The sequence below is a fragment of the Ruditapes philippinarum genome, unplaced genomic scaffold, assembly GCF_026571515.1.
Source record: "Ruditapes philippinarum isolate M1 unplaced genomic scaffold, ASM2657151v2 ctg589_1_1_1_1, whole genome shotgun sequence".
NCBI classification, from domain to species: domain Eukaryota; kingdom Metazoa; phylum Mollusca; class Bivalvia; order Venerida; family Veneridae; genus Ruditapes; species Ruditapes philippinarum.
This window is the reverse complement of record NW_026866516.1, coordinates 279,294-296,843: the sequence shown is the minus strand read 5'-3', so window position 1 is coordinate 296,843 and position 17,550 is coordinate 279,294. Positions and strand designations below refer to the sequence as shown.

General features: G+C 31.1%; 1 protein-coding gene across 5 annotated transcripts in view; it reads left to right on the top strand.

Annotated features, from left to right (window-relative positions):
- LOC132732723 (probable beta-tubulin polyglutamylase) overlaps positions 1–17,550 on the top strand; it is a 117,195-nt gene that overhangs the window by 71,620 nt on the left and 28,025 nt on the right. For all 5 annotated transcript variants that reach the window (XM_060719203.1, XM_060719200.1, XM_060719201.1 and 2 more), the window contains 4 exons: positions 1,760–1,910; positions 3,818–4,024; positions 4,744–4,933; positions 14,313–15,835. In XM_060719203.1, coding sequence (XP_060575186.1) covers positions 1,826–1,910; positions 3,818–4,024; positions 4,744–4,933; positions 14,313–15,835 — 2,005 coding nt within the window. In that variant the 5' untranslated portion in view covers positions 1,760–1,825. The remainder of the gene's footprint in view (positions 1–1,759; positions 1,911–3,817; positions 4,025–4,743; positions 4,934–14,312; positions 15,836–17,550) is intronic.

Genomic DNA, 17,550 nt, shown 5'->3' with positions numbered 1-17,550 from the left:
TACCAAGTTTGTTCAAATGAAAGCCCTAGGGTCAAAGTTGGCCCCGGCCCAAGAGGTCTTTGATTTCCCTTATATATACATGTATAATTATAGTAAAAACTTAAAAAATCTTCTTGTGACAATCCAAAAGAGCTTAGGAGCTTAGATATTTGACATAAGACATCTCCGAGTGGATGTCTTACCAAGTTTGTTCAATTAAAAGCCCTCAAAGGGTCAAAATTAGTCCTGCCCCAGGGTCATAGAAAACAACAACATGTAAACAACATCCAAACCAGACTTTGACCTTTTGACCTATTTCTCAGACGAGTGATCCAGGGACCTTTGGGCCCTCTTGTATTCTTGAAGGCCTGTATGACTTAATAACTTAATTGAGGTAATATTATGCCTCTTGAATATACATGTTGGATGTAAGATATTATTGATCGCCTAGTTCTTATGATGTATGTCAAAAATTATAAAAAAAACACCTTACAGTGCATGTCAGGTAAAGAAGAAAATATTGTAGCTTTGCAGACTTAAAAAAAATTGTCCATTTAGTACATTTGTCGAAGCATTTTATGTTTTGACACAGGTGCATAAATGCTAAAAGTTATGCTTTCAATATAAGCTAGTATTTCATAATTTTCAATGTAATTTTAATAAATGGATCAAAATAGAAAATCTGGAAAGATGTGGATTTAAGAAAGTACTTTACAATCTGTTATAATGAAAGAAAAAAGATTTCTTTATTTGTGTTTTCAGTTTTGACCGACAAAATTATAAGTAGATCTATGCAAAAAAAAAATTGTTTTTATAATATATATTTCTTAGAAATGTTTCTCCAAGAAAAGTTCACATTTCAGTAATTGTTTTTCTGTAAGTATTGTGAAAATGGAAGAAGATATTTCTTTTAGCAATGATAGTGATAGAATCTATAATATATCATTTTATTATGAAATTTTGATAAAGTTTGTGGAGAAAAATATGTGGAGTCAGCTGTCATTTCAGTGTTTGTGCAGACTTATATTTGATAGATATAAGGTTATAATTATTGTCCTACATTAAATTTAAAGGCACATTTATTATGTCTGAGAAATTCCCATTTTTTAATTGTAAAGAAATGTAAAACATGATTACAGTGTTAAATAATGTTTTAGTTAGTTGGTTTAGAGTATGTAAGGTGTTTTACAACTGAAAAAAGTAGCACTGAAGGTGAAATATATTTGTCATAAAGGTAGAAAATTGTAAACAAAATAGTATTTAGACTTTCATACAAAATACTAATTCAGTATATTAAAATACCAATTGCCAACAGAGCAATTAGAAAGAAAAAGATTATTCATTGTATTATTATTATGTGCCAATGAGTATTTTTTGGAAATTGTAACAAGATATACAAAAAAGTAAAAGAATTTGTTTACATCACAAGTCAAATGGTTACAACTACTTTCAATCTGTATTTGAGCTCCGAGATTATTATGACTGATAGTTAATAAAGGTGTTCCGATTGACAAGATTGTTGTTGCCGCTGTTAAAGCAATAAGTAAACAAGATTGTTTTTGCCAAAAGTGATAGGTAAACTTATTTAAAGAAATGAGGTAACAAGAATGTTGCTGGCTATGATAGTGGTGTTGAAACTAAGTTTAAAGAAATGACAGATTGTTTTTGTTCCTTGTCTCTTTGATCATCAAATTAATAATTGCTAGAGATCGCAAAGAAATAAGTTTTAAATAAACATGTAACAAAATATTCAATGCAGTTTTGTTGTTGTTTATTTTAGGATGAATTGCGACAGGCAAGATTACTCAAAAAGCGCCAGGAGCTGCGTAAAGCTGACCCACATAAAATGGCCGCCCTGAGACAGAAGTTTGTAAATCAAGCAAAGAAATACTTCGGATACCCCTACGCAAGGAAATACTGGCCACCTGATTGTAAGTAAACTTAAAGGCACATTATGTCTCAGAAACGAATAAATATTTCATTCTTTAGAAAGGGCAAACATCTGAATTTTGTAATGTTTGAATAATGGTTTTAGAGTAACGTATATTTATTTAGTTGCTTTTCACCTGATGAAAGTAGCGCAGAATGTAATTTTTTTTTTTTTTATAAAAGTAGCAAAATGTAAACAAAATAGTATTTTTGACTGGATCAAGGCAAAATTGAAAGTGTCACAGGTTCAATTGATTGAGCTGGAGTTAACACATGAACTGACTGGACCCTTTTAAAGCAACATGCCTTGATAGGAAGAAACAATAATATATATCATATTTTTAAAGATCAAAGGAAATAAAACAGACATTTATGTTAGTATGTACTTCCTATTATTCCGATCTTACACCCTATCCTTTCCCTTTTATGTTTTTACACATTAAACTAGATCAATGAAAAAATAAATCTCTGATCAACATGTATTTTAATTGCTCTTACATGCTTGAAACAACCTGCGCTTAACATACATCGCGACTAATTTTCCTTCATTTTTTTCCATTATCCTTTAATCTCAATCTTCAACAGACAATGATTCAATGTGTACTTGAATCAAATCCTTTGTGCGTATTAAACTCAAAGATAAAAAAAAATTCAGGCCGTGGCTTTTGATACTTAAAAGGCACATAGCATGTTACGTAACTTCAAAGTCGCGTAAATTTGCGACTCACAATTACCCAATAGTTGTTACTTATAGAAAAATCAACACAGACAAAAGACCACTTCATACCAATTCAAACAGTCTTTTCATCTCCTAGAGATTGCAAATGATAAAAAAAGAACATTTTGAATTCGCACATCTACGTTATTATAATAAAACAACTCACTTTAAAGGGTATTATCTATTTAATCAACCAATCTACTTGGCCTCAAAGGGAAATACTTGGGGGGTAAAAGTTTAGGCCTTCAAGTCACAATAAAATACTTCAGAAAATTCATCGATTCATAAAATGACTTTCTTCTAGCAATAAAATGATCCATTTGTGTATATATATGCCCTTGTTTATTTGATTATGTCAAATATGGACAAATAATTGAACTTGATAATGTAACATACCTTTCCATGTTTGTACGCATAGTTTTATTCAAATAGTTTTACTCGTCAGTTTTAGACCTTGAAGGTTGTTTAAAAATAGTGGGTTCATACTGTTTATGTTTGACTTGTGTGTCAAATTCCTATGTTTTTAATCTCGATTTTTGAATCTTTTTATCAATTTTTGTGTAAATATTTGATTTTTAACTCTCTGTCCACTTAAGAACACAGCATGACTGTACGATTTTAACATAGATGTGAAAGCAGAGTCTGAAAACACCCACAATGCTGTACTGTAAAATTACATACCTAAACTTGTTATTTGATTTTATTCTTGTGTATTTGAGTAAATGCATTGTATTATGGTAAATTTATTATTTGAAGTGAAGACATGACTGGAATATTGTTGCAATCACAGATTTTCATGTCCGCTAGCTAATAGCTCAATAGGTAGAGCATCAGATAAGTAATGAAGAGGTTGCTCAGGGTCGAATCCTCTGGCTAGATGAAATTTCTCTGTAACAAGTGATCTCTGAGACATGACTTTTATAACTCGCTCAGTGGGCGTTGCTTTGGAACCACTTGCCCCTCACAGCCTTGCGTTCGAATCCTGCCAAGGAATTTAGATTCATACATGTGAGGAAGCTATAAATATCATACTATAGATTACAGATTGTTGGTGATTCTACTAAAGTGTTCGTTTGTGCCTGAAATGATACAGGGAGGGACACCTAAGGTCTTCCTACATCAGTAAAACTGGAGCAAATTGACAACAAATACTAGAAATTACATTCAGTAATAGATATGATTTTTTTTCAGCACCAGAATACAAATCCAAGCTGTTTCTCGACTGTTGCGGGTTGGTGAGGCGTGTAATGCGAGATCTAGCAGACGATTTTGGTTTTATCCTTGGTCCATGGAATCAGGCGTACATGTTTGACACCCTGCCTATAGTTGTAAAGAGTGAAAAAGACATGAAACCTGGCGATCTTGTCTTCATCTCGGCTACCTATTACAATCCTAAATGTAAGGCACAATAAAATTTATTCTAAGGCATTTCAACACTAAATCTTAGACACTATAAGCCAATATGTAAGGCAGTGCAATCAAAAATGTAGAGGACAACAAAGTGTAATCTATATACAACACTAAATCTTTGGCACTATAACCCTGAATGTAAGGCACAACTATCAGAAATGTAAGACACTTCAATCAAACTGTTTGGGTAGGTTTAACTACTTTAAAAGATAAAGGGATTAACTGGTTGATTTTACAATTGAAAATTTGCTAATCAATTGTTCATGTGCTATAAGTTTTCTAAATTTCTTATATTTCACAAAGAATTAAAGTTTTCGTTTGTCTTTGGCTGATTGGTTCAGGTCTTTGACTTTAAACCACTTGTCCCTCCAGCTGTGGGTTTGAGTCTGGCCTGAGGGACTTTGGATTCTTTATTGTCAGGAAGATATCAAGCTAGTTTATCTAACTGAATATCGGTGGACCTACTCAGGTGCCAGTTTATGCCTGAATTGATGCCTGGAGGGAAGGGCATCTAAGGTTTTCGTCTACCAGTAAAGCTGTAGCTCACCAAATGATCTCTACTGTATTGGGGCAGCTTAAAACCTAACCAAAAATGAACAAACAAACAAAAAAAGAAAGAATAAATGTTTTGAGTAAACAATGTATCCAACATGTTTTTGAAAAATTATCAAGTAACTGTTATAACATTTACCAATTATCATTTATAGCAAAGAAACAAAGGCACAACATGACACATGTTGAGATATGGGCCGGAGACGGTTGTAAGACTATTGGTGCTCGTTGGAACAATGGCAAGGTTCAAGTTTGGGATAGCTACAAGTTCACGGCTAAGAGTTACCACAGTGAAACTTACCACTTCAGATCTATAGATACTTGGCTAAAAGGACTGTGTACAAGGTTTGTATACAATCATATTTGATGATAGATAGTATCATGAATTATATCTGTTTTATATCATGGTCTTTGTTTCATGATATATCTGTTTTATATCATGGTCTCTATTTCCTTTGTTCATGGTATAACTGTTATAACATGGTCTCTATTTCCTTTGTTTCATGGTATATCAGTTTTATATCATGGTCTCTATTTCCTTTGTTCATGGTATAACTGTTATATCATGGTCTCTATTTCCTTTGTTTCATGGTATATCTGTTTTATATCATGGTCTTTGTTTCATGATATATCTGTTTTATATCATGGTCTCTATTTCCTTTGTTCATGGTATAACTGTTATATCATGGTCTCTATTTCCTTTGTTTCATGGTATATCTGTTTTATATCATGGTCTCTATTTCCTTTGTTCATGGTATAACTGTTACATCATGGTCTCTATTTCCTTTGTTTCATGATATATCTGTTTTATATCATGGTCTCTATTTCCTTTGTTCATGGTATATCTGTTTTATATCATGGTCTCTATTTCCTTTGTTCATGATATAACTGTTATAGCATGGTCTCTATGTCCTTTGTTCATGGTATAACTGTTATATCATGGTCTCTATTTCCTATGTTTCATGGTATATTTGTTTTATATCATGGTCTCTATTTCCCTTGTTCATGGTATATCTGTTTTATATCATGGTCTCTATTTCCTTTGTTCATGGTATATCTGTTTTATATCATGGTCTCTATTTCCTTTGTTCATGGTATAACTATTATATCATGGTCTCTATTTCCTCTGTTTCATGGTATATCTGTTTTATATCATGGTCTTTGTTTCATGGTATATCTGTTTTATATCATGGTTTCTATTTTCCTTGTTCATGGTATAACTGTTATATCATAGTTTCTATCTCCTTTGTTTCATGGTATATCTGTTTTATATCATGGTCTCTATTTCCTTTGTTCATGGTATAACTGTTATATCATGGTCTCTATTTCCTTTGTTTCATGGTATATCTGTTTTATATCATGGTCTCTATTTCCCTTGTTCATGGTATAACTGTTATATCATAGTTTCTATCTCCTTTGTTTCATGGTCTATCAGATTCTGGTCTTTATCTGTTTTATATAATGGTCTTTTTCTGTTTAGTATATCATGGTCTCCATCTCCTTTGTTTCATGGTTTATGTGTTATATATCATGGTCACATGATTGCTGTTTGAATGCTAGCATTCTGGATAGAAAGAATGACACAATGTTTGTTAATTTATATTATGATCACACATTAGAATTTACTTAATGGTCCCCTTATTAAAGTCTATACTATAAAACTCTACTCTAGTTACTGTATGCTTAAAGTTGTATGTATTCCTCTTATGTTTGAAATACTTTAATTTATATACTGAATTTATTACTTCAGATTAACAAAATTTGAAAATTTGTACTTTTATTGAATTGAAAAAAATCAAAAATCAAGTTTTTACATGATAAAAACACCTGGTATATAGGCGTACCAGTAAATTTGAAAATGTTTCGAATTGATGATGCAAGTTAAATATAGAATTATGGGAGTGTGATTTTACGTGTCCTTGTGAGATATGCTGTACCTTTTCAATCTGTGTAGCGATTTGAAACCTATATAAAAAGGTTTTTCCTTTAAAGAATGTATAAAAATTAGGCTATTTGTAAAAGGGCATGTGAAGTTTTCTTTTTTTTAAAAAGACATCAGCCAACTTCATCATATCTAGAATATCAAATCCATTTGAAAGCCATTGATGTATAAATCCAATTACCATAAAAAAGAAATCTTGATTTTCACCACTGAAATTTTATGGCCCAAAACATATTTTGCATTAAAATTCATATGATTTTGGCTTTTAGAAGCTAGCTAATTTCACACACATTTGCACAGAGGTGTTTTAGATTAAAGCAAATGATATATGAAATGTAATATTTATAGGGATGTTAGTCTTCAGGGTACAAAAAAGTTTAAAAAAAGGGGGGGGGGGGAAAGCAATATAAATATGTGGAAAGGGAGAAAATATTTGAAGCGTAGGCCACTTAATGGAAATACATACATGCATAAGTGGTTACTTTTGAAATTACTTTTTTTACCATCTCAGCAATAATATCCTATAATTTTGGTTATTGACACGTATGCACATATATAAAAATCTATGACCACTTATATTTCTTTTTAACAGAAGTACTATTAATTTTCTTCCCATGCAATACTGCATGAATGTTAGTATTTTCTATAATGCTTATTTTTTACTAAAAAAGATGAAAGCATTTTTTTGTAATTGAAAAATTAGCAATTTTATTCATATAAATTTTATTAAAAGTAGCTATATTTCATCAGTAAACATAATTTTTTATGACTATGCACAGATAATAGCTTTCCTTACTTAACCCTTTCCCTCATGAGCATATTGTGAAAAATGGCCGTTTTCACTGAAAAGCCTCCTGTTACAAGTTCAAACTGCTATGAAACTATGAAAAATGCTTCAATACTAATCAAACTTGGCATAAATGTTGACTGGACCATTGCCTTTGTAATGACATGTTCTGTCTTAAATTTCCTGTTACCATGGCAACGAGGGGACATCTCAAAATTGCCAAAAATCACTATTTTGCCTCGATTTTTTCCATCAAAATTTATTTCAAAGTGCTGCAACTTCTCAAGGGATTGAGATAGAGTCAAAGGCTTTTCAGTGTTGGTTACACGTTACCTTATGATCGACCTGGGGTCATTTTTAGCCTCTCACAAGTCCAAAATTTTCTTGGGGATGAGGGGGACTCCACCACACTTCAAACCCCCCAAACAGAAGGGGGCACATCCCCCTTCTGGCAACCCCCTGATGTATCTTTAGGATGGGGGGCGGCGCTGAAAAAGTGCACATTTATTTTAGCAACATTTCTCAAACGAAAACATGTGTTGGAGGCCCAAATAGGACATTATTTTTTCACTATTTCAGGCCTAAAAAGGGGGGGCGGGGGTCGAAAGTGCGTTGTTTCGCGTATATATGAGGTAAAGGGTTAAATATAAGTTTTTGTAATGAAATAAAAAAAGTAAAAGTTGTGTTTTTATGCTTCTTGGAATGGATTTTCTTAACTGACTGCATTTAGTCATCAAATTTAGTAAAAATTTAAGGAAAAAGTTAATTGTAAAATTAATATAAATATTTCAATGTATTGACTTTGTTTTAAAAACAGAATTAATTATGATGATTTATCAATTGCTGAGAATGCTCAGGTCTGTTTTTCAACCTTATTCAGTGAGCCCCGAATCAATCAATCAATCAATCAATCAATTTATCAATCAATCAATCATTCAATCAATCAATCAAAGATTTCATTGAAGAATTAGTATGTAGAATGTGTAAAATGTTCAGCACTCTCTAACTTTACTTAATATATTCACTGAAGGGAGATAACTCAATTTTTATGCTCAAATCAGAGAAATGAGGAAAAAAAAGAAAAAACTCTTTAAAATTTAATGAAAAAATTGTTTTTTTATTGAACACTTCTTTTTTGGAATTTATTTCTTATTTAAGTACATAAGCCCCTACAGATTAATATTTAGCTCTGGTAGATATAAAGATTTTAAGAAATTTTGCCATGAAAATGTTTCCATGGCAATTAACAAAACAACATGTATGATATTTTAATATTATATATTTTTTGTAAAGCAGGAATTTTAAATTGTAATAGCACTAAGTTGTTATTAATAAAAATTAATGCATAGCCTAAATTTAAATATCATCTGGTGTACATAACATAGGTATAACAATTGTTGTGCACATCATGTTATTTTATGTTAAGTTGGCAGCTGAAAATTTAATTATAATGTTAAACATGTTTATATTATGATATTGATTTGGGGGATACGAGGCTGAAATTAAGATATTAAAAGTTTAATCGCATTTTTGTGGTGGCAATAATATTAAATGATTCTGTAATTCATTTTAACATTTAACATTTAAAAGTTAATTTAGTTAGTCTTTAAGATATAGAATTAAATACAATGTATATGCCTTAGAGGTAACTATCTTTCGCACATATGTTACCAGTATATGTTTTTGATTTACCTTGTAAATTATTAAGATAGAATTAATTTATAAATCATTAGATTGTGAAAAAAATTTATACAGAAGAATTCTTTTAAATTTCCTAACAATGAGATTAAAAGAAAAATAGAGTTAATACTGAAAAAAATTGCCTAAAATGAAATTAAAAAGTGAAAAAGAAAAACAAATACAGAAATATATAGGAAAATGTGTTAATTAAATTTAGAGGGCAGAGCATCATGGTTTGCAGACAGACAGACAGACAAAAGTTTGATTTTCATGAAATATTTTGTTTAATCTGGAGGTTATTTCAGCTTTAAGATTGTCTTCCATCTTACATTTAAGACTGACAGTAACTTTAAAATGGAATATCCAACTATCATGTCAACACAATTTTAGCATTTCAAAAATTATATCTCAAAAAGAGACAGTTCCAAATGGAAAGATATTTAAGTCCATTATTTGAATTAAGCATGGGAAAAGTTAAATGATGTAACAATTTTAATGGTTTTGCCATTCAAGGTGTGTTTGTATATTTGAAAACATTTTCTCAAGTAACACGCCTTTTAATGACTCTAAAAATTAGCAAGTGTGTTGTTAATTTTGGCAATGAATATTATATAAGGAAATGAAATCAGTAAAAAATGTGCAAATAAGTTTTGACAGCAATTACTGTAATCTATGATTGGATAATTTTCCGTCCATTAAAACATTTTTTCTATTCGAAAATGTTGCAAAAAATAATTTAAATGCATATTTCATGAAGAAACTGACAGATTTTCTATCATGATTATTTGACTTTTGAAAATGAATTGAGCGATAATATTGAATCATATAGATCTGTACAAAAAAAGGGAAGAAAATGTAATTGAATAAATTAAATGAAGTGGAAAAGTAATCCATTAGAAGTGAATAATAAAATCATTTCTTTGCAGGACCATGAATATCAATTATATTGAGTTTTAATTCATTTAATTTTGAAGTTTGAAAGGCGAAATATAAAATTAATGGAGAGGTATATAAAATTTAAAATAATTTTGAATTAGCTATAAGCTACAATGCTATAAATTGTTTACTCATTGAGTTTCTGGTAAAGGCATGAAAAGGCACACGCCTTGAAGGCACTTTAACCTGATGACTGTTATAAATATTTACATTAACCCTTTCCCCGCCTGCTTTTATATGAGTATGATTCCATCCGTCTTGTTGGCCATTATGAAGTAGACTGACAAGACAGTGGAAAGTGTATGCATCCATGTCCTATGGACACATATTTAGTTCCCATAATTTTGGTTTGCAGTTGAAATACTTTTATCTTAAAAGTTTGTTCATTATTTTCCTATAAAAGTTAAGATTTTATTTTTTGAATTTTAGATTATAATAAAAAACATCCAGTTTCTGTGGTACATTCATATAATTCTTAGATCAATATACCTTGAATTTAGTAGGAGACAAGGGTTAAGTGTTCCATAACATATCTCAATTAAATTTTGCTGCCTGACCATAATATCTTAAACTGCTGCAGATTTGCTGTTTTGGATGAACTTTTACCCTTAACATACTAAATAAATTGAGCTTACATTTCTTTTATTCTGGAAAAAAAATCATAATATTTTTGGAAAATGATTCAGAATAAGTATAATTATACTGACTGAGTATAGGACTTTGCAGACCATGATCAGATATTCAGATTTCACTTATGTGACAGCTGTGACTTGGCTAATGCATTTAGGTCACATGGATAGATTCTGTAGCCATTGTACAGGCTAAAGACCCATTAAGGTTCCAATATTAGCTATTTTACATTATTCAAATGTGAATTAAAGTAGAATTTAATGATGTAAAATGCTATAGAACTGGAATTATAAAGCCTTTACCCCATTTTAACCTTAGATAATAAAGAGAATTCTTTATTTCGTAACTGTTGTAAGCAAACCTAATTTATATAGAAAAATACAGTATTTCTGCTTTAACCGGATAAACATGATGATACTTGCGATAAGATGGCTTTAACTTGTGATGCTACCTTGTGACGAGATGATTTGAAACCTTATTACCCACCTCCTCTCGTTACACCCTTCACCTTTAATTATAAAGGTACAAACACGATATTAATATGGCATATCTTTTCATACAATGTATTTTTATTTCATCTAAATGACTGTAATTCCAAATACAAATTTAGCTTTCTTAAAGTCCTGTGGTACTGACATTTTGTTTCAAAAATTAATTTGTTTAATTTATTTGAATTTGTGTTTATAATGATTTTTTTAATTGATTCATTACTGTAAGAACAAAGAAAACGAAAAAACCTGAGGTATTTTAATTTGACAGTCATCTTACTTGTTTATTGATTCTTCCTGAACCGGCCGATTTGTGCCCTTTACATGCTAAATAATGATCTTATAAATAAATAAACTGACTGGATAGCAAGCAATGCAGAACATTGGATGTGCTGGCTGATCATGGCCTGCAATGGTCGCATGGGTAAATTCAGATTCCACCTGGTAGCTTAAAAGGTTAATTAACTAGAATACAGAATTTGAGGACTAAAGTCTAATAAATGAATAAATAAATAATAAATGATACATCTGCTAATTGGAAAGATGTCAAAGTCAAAGAATACCTGCTTTGTGGAGGGCTGGTGGGGTATATATGTTTGTACCTGAACAATGTACCAAGGGAATGTTTTAACCTCTTTTTTTCATCATTTTGCCCTTAAAGCTGCATACATCCAGACGAGCCCAGTGAAAAAAAAAAGTCAAGAAAATCAACCTTGAGTAAAGTGTACTAAGATTTTACGAAAAGTAAAAATAAACAACTAACATGTTATAATGCAATTAATGACTGATTTTGCAGTGTTATCACTATTTGTCTATTTTTGCAAATTTTGGTCTATTTTTGGTAATTTGCTTAGATTTTAAGTGCTGTTTTTAATGTATAATTTTACTTTCTTTGTTCAATATTTTACTGTTTTAAAACATTTTTAAAAGATCCTGAAAATTAGCATGAATCTGGAGGCATGCTGCTTTATAATATATAATGTATTAGCACTGCTTTGAATTTGGAACAGTCCAATTAAATTTTAAGGATTTAAAGGATTTTAACATAAAAATACAAAATTCAGCTACCAACTGTATAGAGCCTGACAATTTAACTGCACAAATTGAACTGGTACTTTCAGTTCAAGCAGGGTAGGTCTCAGTTAAGATAGAGTAGTGCTATACCTAGTACATTGTAAAGCCATAACTTTTACTGAGTCTCCTTGTGACCTTAATACACCCAGAAAAAGAATTATTAAATAAAACCTTGTATTTTCATATTTGGAACACACAGTTCCACTTGTATAGCCATAACTGAGTGTCAGTGTGACCTTATCACACCAAGAAATGTAACATTTGGAGCAGACACCCAATAAGAAATTTATTAAGACTCGGAGGGAGGAGTCACAATCATGTTCTTTGGGGGATCAGCACGGTGCAAATATGAAAATGTTCTCCTGATGGTTTTTTGCTAGAGATGCACAATTTACTCTTTTGCCTTTTTTTAATGAGGATGTCACAAATTTTATGTTGCATATTTTTTGTAGCAGTTGTGCCCCATAAACATGATACTAATAAATTGCTACAGAAAATGATGTACATGAAAAAAACATGAGCAATCTAAACCATATAATCACTGAAGCATGAATTTTTGGCTGATTTTGCGATCGTATTTTATAAGGCTTGACTACGTAAATGTCTTTCCGCGTAATAACTCCAGCAATAACCAAACCCTGCCATATTTTAATGTTTATTTTTCTAATTTTAGTATCAATTATTTTTATTATAACACACAGCAGCTCCTGAGTTCTAAAGCATATTTTTTCTGTTACTGTTACTTAAAATGACACAGAAAAGTGTTGAAGAAAGGCTTGTCTTAGTGTCATAAAACTGAAGAGGACAAAGTGAAATCAGGTTTGACTATTCAGCTATGGGAATATAAACATGCCTGTTTCAATGAAATAAGTGAAAAAGTAACCAGGTATGGCAAGCAAAGTAAATGATCAATTTATGAAACAAAAAAGGGATGAGCTCATTAGTTTGACATCAAGTCTTGACAGAATTGAGTAATTTTTGCATAATTTATTGTGTTTTACAATAGTTTGTTTTTATTTGCCAATTTGCCAATTTGGTGATGGTTTTTTGTTGCTTTGAGAATATAGTCATAAAAAAGGTTAATTTTTTTGCTTGGAGGCCATTGACATGATTGACAGGGCCTTTGACATGATTGTGGTCCACAGCGAAACAGAAGGAAAAAAGAAGAATAAAAACATAGGAACAACATTTGATGAAAAACATCATGCAAATGGATACAATAAAATCATACTCTTTCTAACACACAAACAATAAATTATTATTCACATTGCATTCTTGTAATGATGTTTTTGAAAATATCTAGTTTCATGGGGATAAGAAAACCAAATTTGTTGGGTAGAAAAAAGTCATGGAAATCAAAACTTCAATATTTCTTTAACTAAAATAGTGTTCCTCGTAAGATGTTTATATGGAGCCTTCTTGTTTCATTTTAAATCTTTTCATTAGGAACAGTCCACAATGTAAGTTATTTAATTACCAGATTATGAAAATTGCCAAAACAAGCCAAGCTGATCTAGGTAACACTATTACATTTCTCTTTATAAAATGTATAACAAACTGAAAATATCTGTCATGTGTTGTGGTTTGGTTCAAATCAGACAATCCGTGCCAAGGGTTATAATCTCCCCATGTATGAATGTACAACTTCATTAGTTATTGCAAAGTGATGTCATCCTTATTACAAAGTTAATTATTCATGAAATTTTCAGCATGTATAAAAGTAAAAGAAAACACCAGTCTAATATGACAGAAAACCTATTTCCAAACACATATTAACCAAATTCATGTATCTGTTCATTAAAAGATTCAAGACTATTGCTTTTAGCATTTTGAAGAGTTGAAAAGCCATGACCTTACATCTTTCTTTGTTCCAAGCTTCTCTTCTCTGTGTCTCTTCAACTAAAGCAAATGTCTTTGTTATAATTACTTACCCACAATTATGTTTACAAGATTATTGTTACTTTCTGCAGAGACTGCCTTTTTATGACCCTGATTTCCTTTAACTTGAGGAATAGCCTTTTTGTGATTTTAATCTGCTGTAATATTTGCTTATTTGCTTACAATAAATTTGTTAAGTTCTTTTTTACACTGACCAATCTCAAAAACATTTCTGGTAATTCGGGTAGATATAAATAATTATGCAAGTTAACATTCATTTTATCCTATTCTATTATTCTATATTTTCAGTCACTGTCACCAGCATACTTGGAGACGTAGCAAGTATAGTCCAACCAAGAAGTCCATCTTTGCTCTTCCTGAACAAGTAGAAGAAGAAGATGAAGCTGCAGGTGATGATGATGATATGGTTGACAGCTTCAATATGCGTGGTAATACATTCATCAACCAAGTTTCCAGTGTCAGTAAGATGCTATCCCAATGTGAGATCTCTGAAATGAAAAGGCCAAAAACTGAATTAGATTCGCCATACAGTAGAATAAATACACCAGGTGCTTCTCTTAATGATACTGATGCTGAATTTCCAATTATAAGGAATAATATGAAAGGAAAAGGGAAAGGATTCCCTGTACGAAGAGAGAAAACAAACTTAGGCCTTGCCACCAAAAGGCAAAGAAATTATGAAGAAGTTACACCAAGGAATGGAGATGATAAACTTATTGAGAGTAACAAAGATCAGGTGCAGTTGACATTAACAAGTAGTTTAAATGATTTAGGAAGGAAAGGTTTTTATCTGAAAGACTTGGTTGATTCGCATAAAGAAGAAAGTGATGATGTTAATGATATGGAAGGAGAATTTGAAGAAGAGGATAATGAACAAGAGCCTGAAGAGTTTGACTATGATGATGATTATTTCATATTTGCTAATGATGATGATTCTGATGATGATGAAGAAATTGCAGGAAAGTCAAGTGATACACAGGAGCAATCTAGTAAGAGCACTGAGGATTCCAAAGGTGAATCTGTAGACTCTACAATAGAAAAGGGCAAAGAGGATGGTGCTATTGAAGGTGATAATAAGAAAAACAGTGCAGCTGAGAATGATAATGATCAAGATGAAAACATTATTGCTTCCTCAAATGGAGCGAACATAGTTAAAGATCAGAACAAGAAACTGGTGAATGTTATAGAAACTGTTTTGCCATTTGGCCCAGAGGAACGATCCAAGTCAGTTAACAAACTTGTGCATTTTGACAATGCAAATCTTAATTCAAACCCAAAAGTGGCTGAAAAACATCAACCTAAGGAGAAACCTCGAGGTCAATTTTTAAAAGCCAGTATTATAACAGTTGTTTCCAAGCCTGAAGTTTCTTCCCCTGCTGTACTGTCAGGTAACCAGTCATCTTGTGTGTCTGAAAGTCAGGCTAATACTGGAAATGGCTGCCGTCTTAGTATGAAAGCTAGTACTCATGCAACCTCTTCATCAGGGAGTTCCTCTAAATCTCCGTTAGACAGTCAGAAAGCAGTCCCTCAAATGCATATATCAGAGAAGCAGGCTAGTTCAGATAGTTCAACTGGTAGCCAGTCTAGCTCAAAATCTGGTTCAAGTTCATATACTGACAGCCAGGCTAGTTCCTCTGTTAGTACACAAGAACTTGTTTCAAGTAATGAGACAAGCACTTCAGACAATTGTCAGTCTGATTCTACATCGTCCAGCTTCCAGTCAGGAAGTAAAACTGACGAAGATATAGAAAACCAGGCACAGTCTAATTTAATTGGAGCCAAAGAACAAAGTTCAAACCAGTCTGTGACAGGTGCTTGTTGAAAAGTTTATGTTCAAGTTATTAGTTTTTAAAACGTTTATAAATATGTTCAATTTGTTTTGAAACACAGTATATTATACAACTGAACTAAAATGTTTCACATTCATAGATTTTACTTGTGATTATAAGTATGATGCTTTAAGATAGCATGTGTTTCAAGATAAATTGTACAAACTTGAGCATTTTCATCTATAACTATAGTTTACTTACTGACATTAGATAATGTAATGTAAAGACAGTTCAACAAAATATTATTATACAAAATGATTATGCACATATTAATATTTTAATGTACAAACCCAAAAAATATTACACTGCTACAATCGAGTTCACTTAAAGGGACTTCACTGAGATTTTTTGACATAACTGGACTAGAAATATATTTTTGATATTTGCATACCATGTGATGTAGATTTGGACAAAAATAATGCTTGTGCATAATTTCAGAGCATCAGCTCGCTCTTATTTCCAGAATGATATCATTAAAAATTTTATTGTGTGAAATAACCCAAAAATGAAAAGCATTTTGATGCTAAGATTTGCAAAAAAAATATAATGTAAGATTTAATTCTTAGTGACTATTTCTTGCTATCTTTTGCATAATTTTCTGTTTTAAGTGTCCCAAAAGATCTTAGTAAGAATTACCATTTTTATTTTGTATGTAGTGTTTTAGACCTCAGTGAAGTCCCTTTAAAAGAGCTTGTTATGTCAGTGTTGATGGTAGAAAATATAAACAGTACTGTGCAGGTTTGGTTTGCCATAATATATCCACTTGTTTTTGGTGGTGATATTTTCAGAACCATTCAAGGGAGACCAATCTTAAAGCCAACCATTTTCATTTGAAGATAAATTTTAGAGTTCAACATGCTTTAGTCAGACCTTATTCATTTAATTCATTGACTTAATTCTAACAAAGTGCGCTCAAATTATTAATCTGTAATATTTAACTATAATGGTTCTAAATGAAAATGCACCTTGTTTACTGACGTTACAGTTACTGTTATGTTTAGTTGTTTATTATCGACAGATTTTTCTACACTGACTGACCTTTTTAGAATGACATATTTAGTGATCAATTTTGTTTTGATGGAATATAGATTATTTTATTGAAATTTTTGCTTGAATCAAAGTAGATTTGTTATGGAGTGGGTGATGCATTGTTAAGAATGTAATTCAGTACACAGAAAATTTCAAAAGACCGTCTGAAACTGTCGTCTGGCAGAAACTTTTCTATTTTTATACCACTTTATTATTATTAAATTATGGAAGGTAAGATCCTGTCCTTTATTATTAGATTATAAAATATGAACTCTTGTCCTTTAGGCTGATTTCATTTTTGTATGTAACAAAATATGGAGAAAATTGTAAAAATTAGCAACATACCTCTGACATAACAATTTTCATTCTGAATTTGTGTAATGGATTGGTCCAGGTTTGAATTTGGAACTGTTCATTTTGAATGTAGGGGTATGTCAAAATTAAAATAATAAAATTGAACGACAAAGAATTTTTTATTGACATTGAAAGTACAATCTTTTGCAAAAAACTTTAAATTATGAACATTTAAAGGTGAATGTAAGTAAAAATTACAGCGCAAACTAAATAATGATGTATTTTTAAGATAAAAAGTTCTATTTGTTCAAGCCTTATTCAATGATTGACTGGAGAACTGTTGTTGTCCTTCTTTACTTCATATGATTAAATGC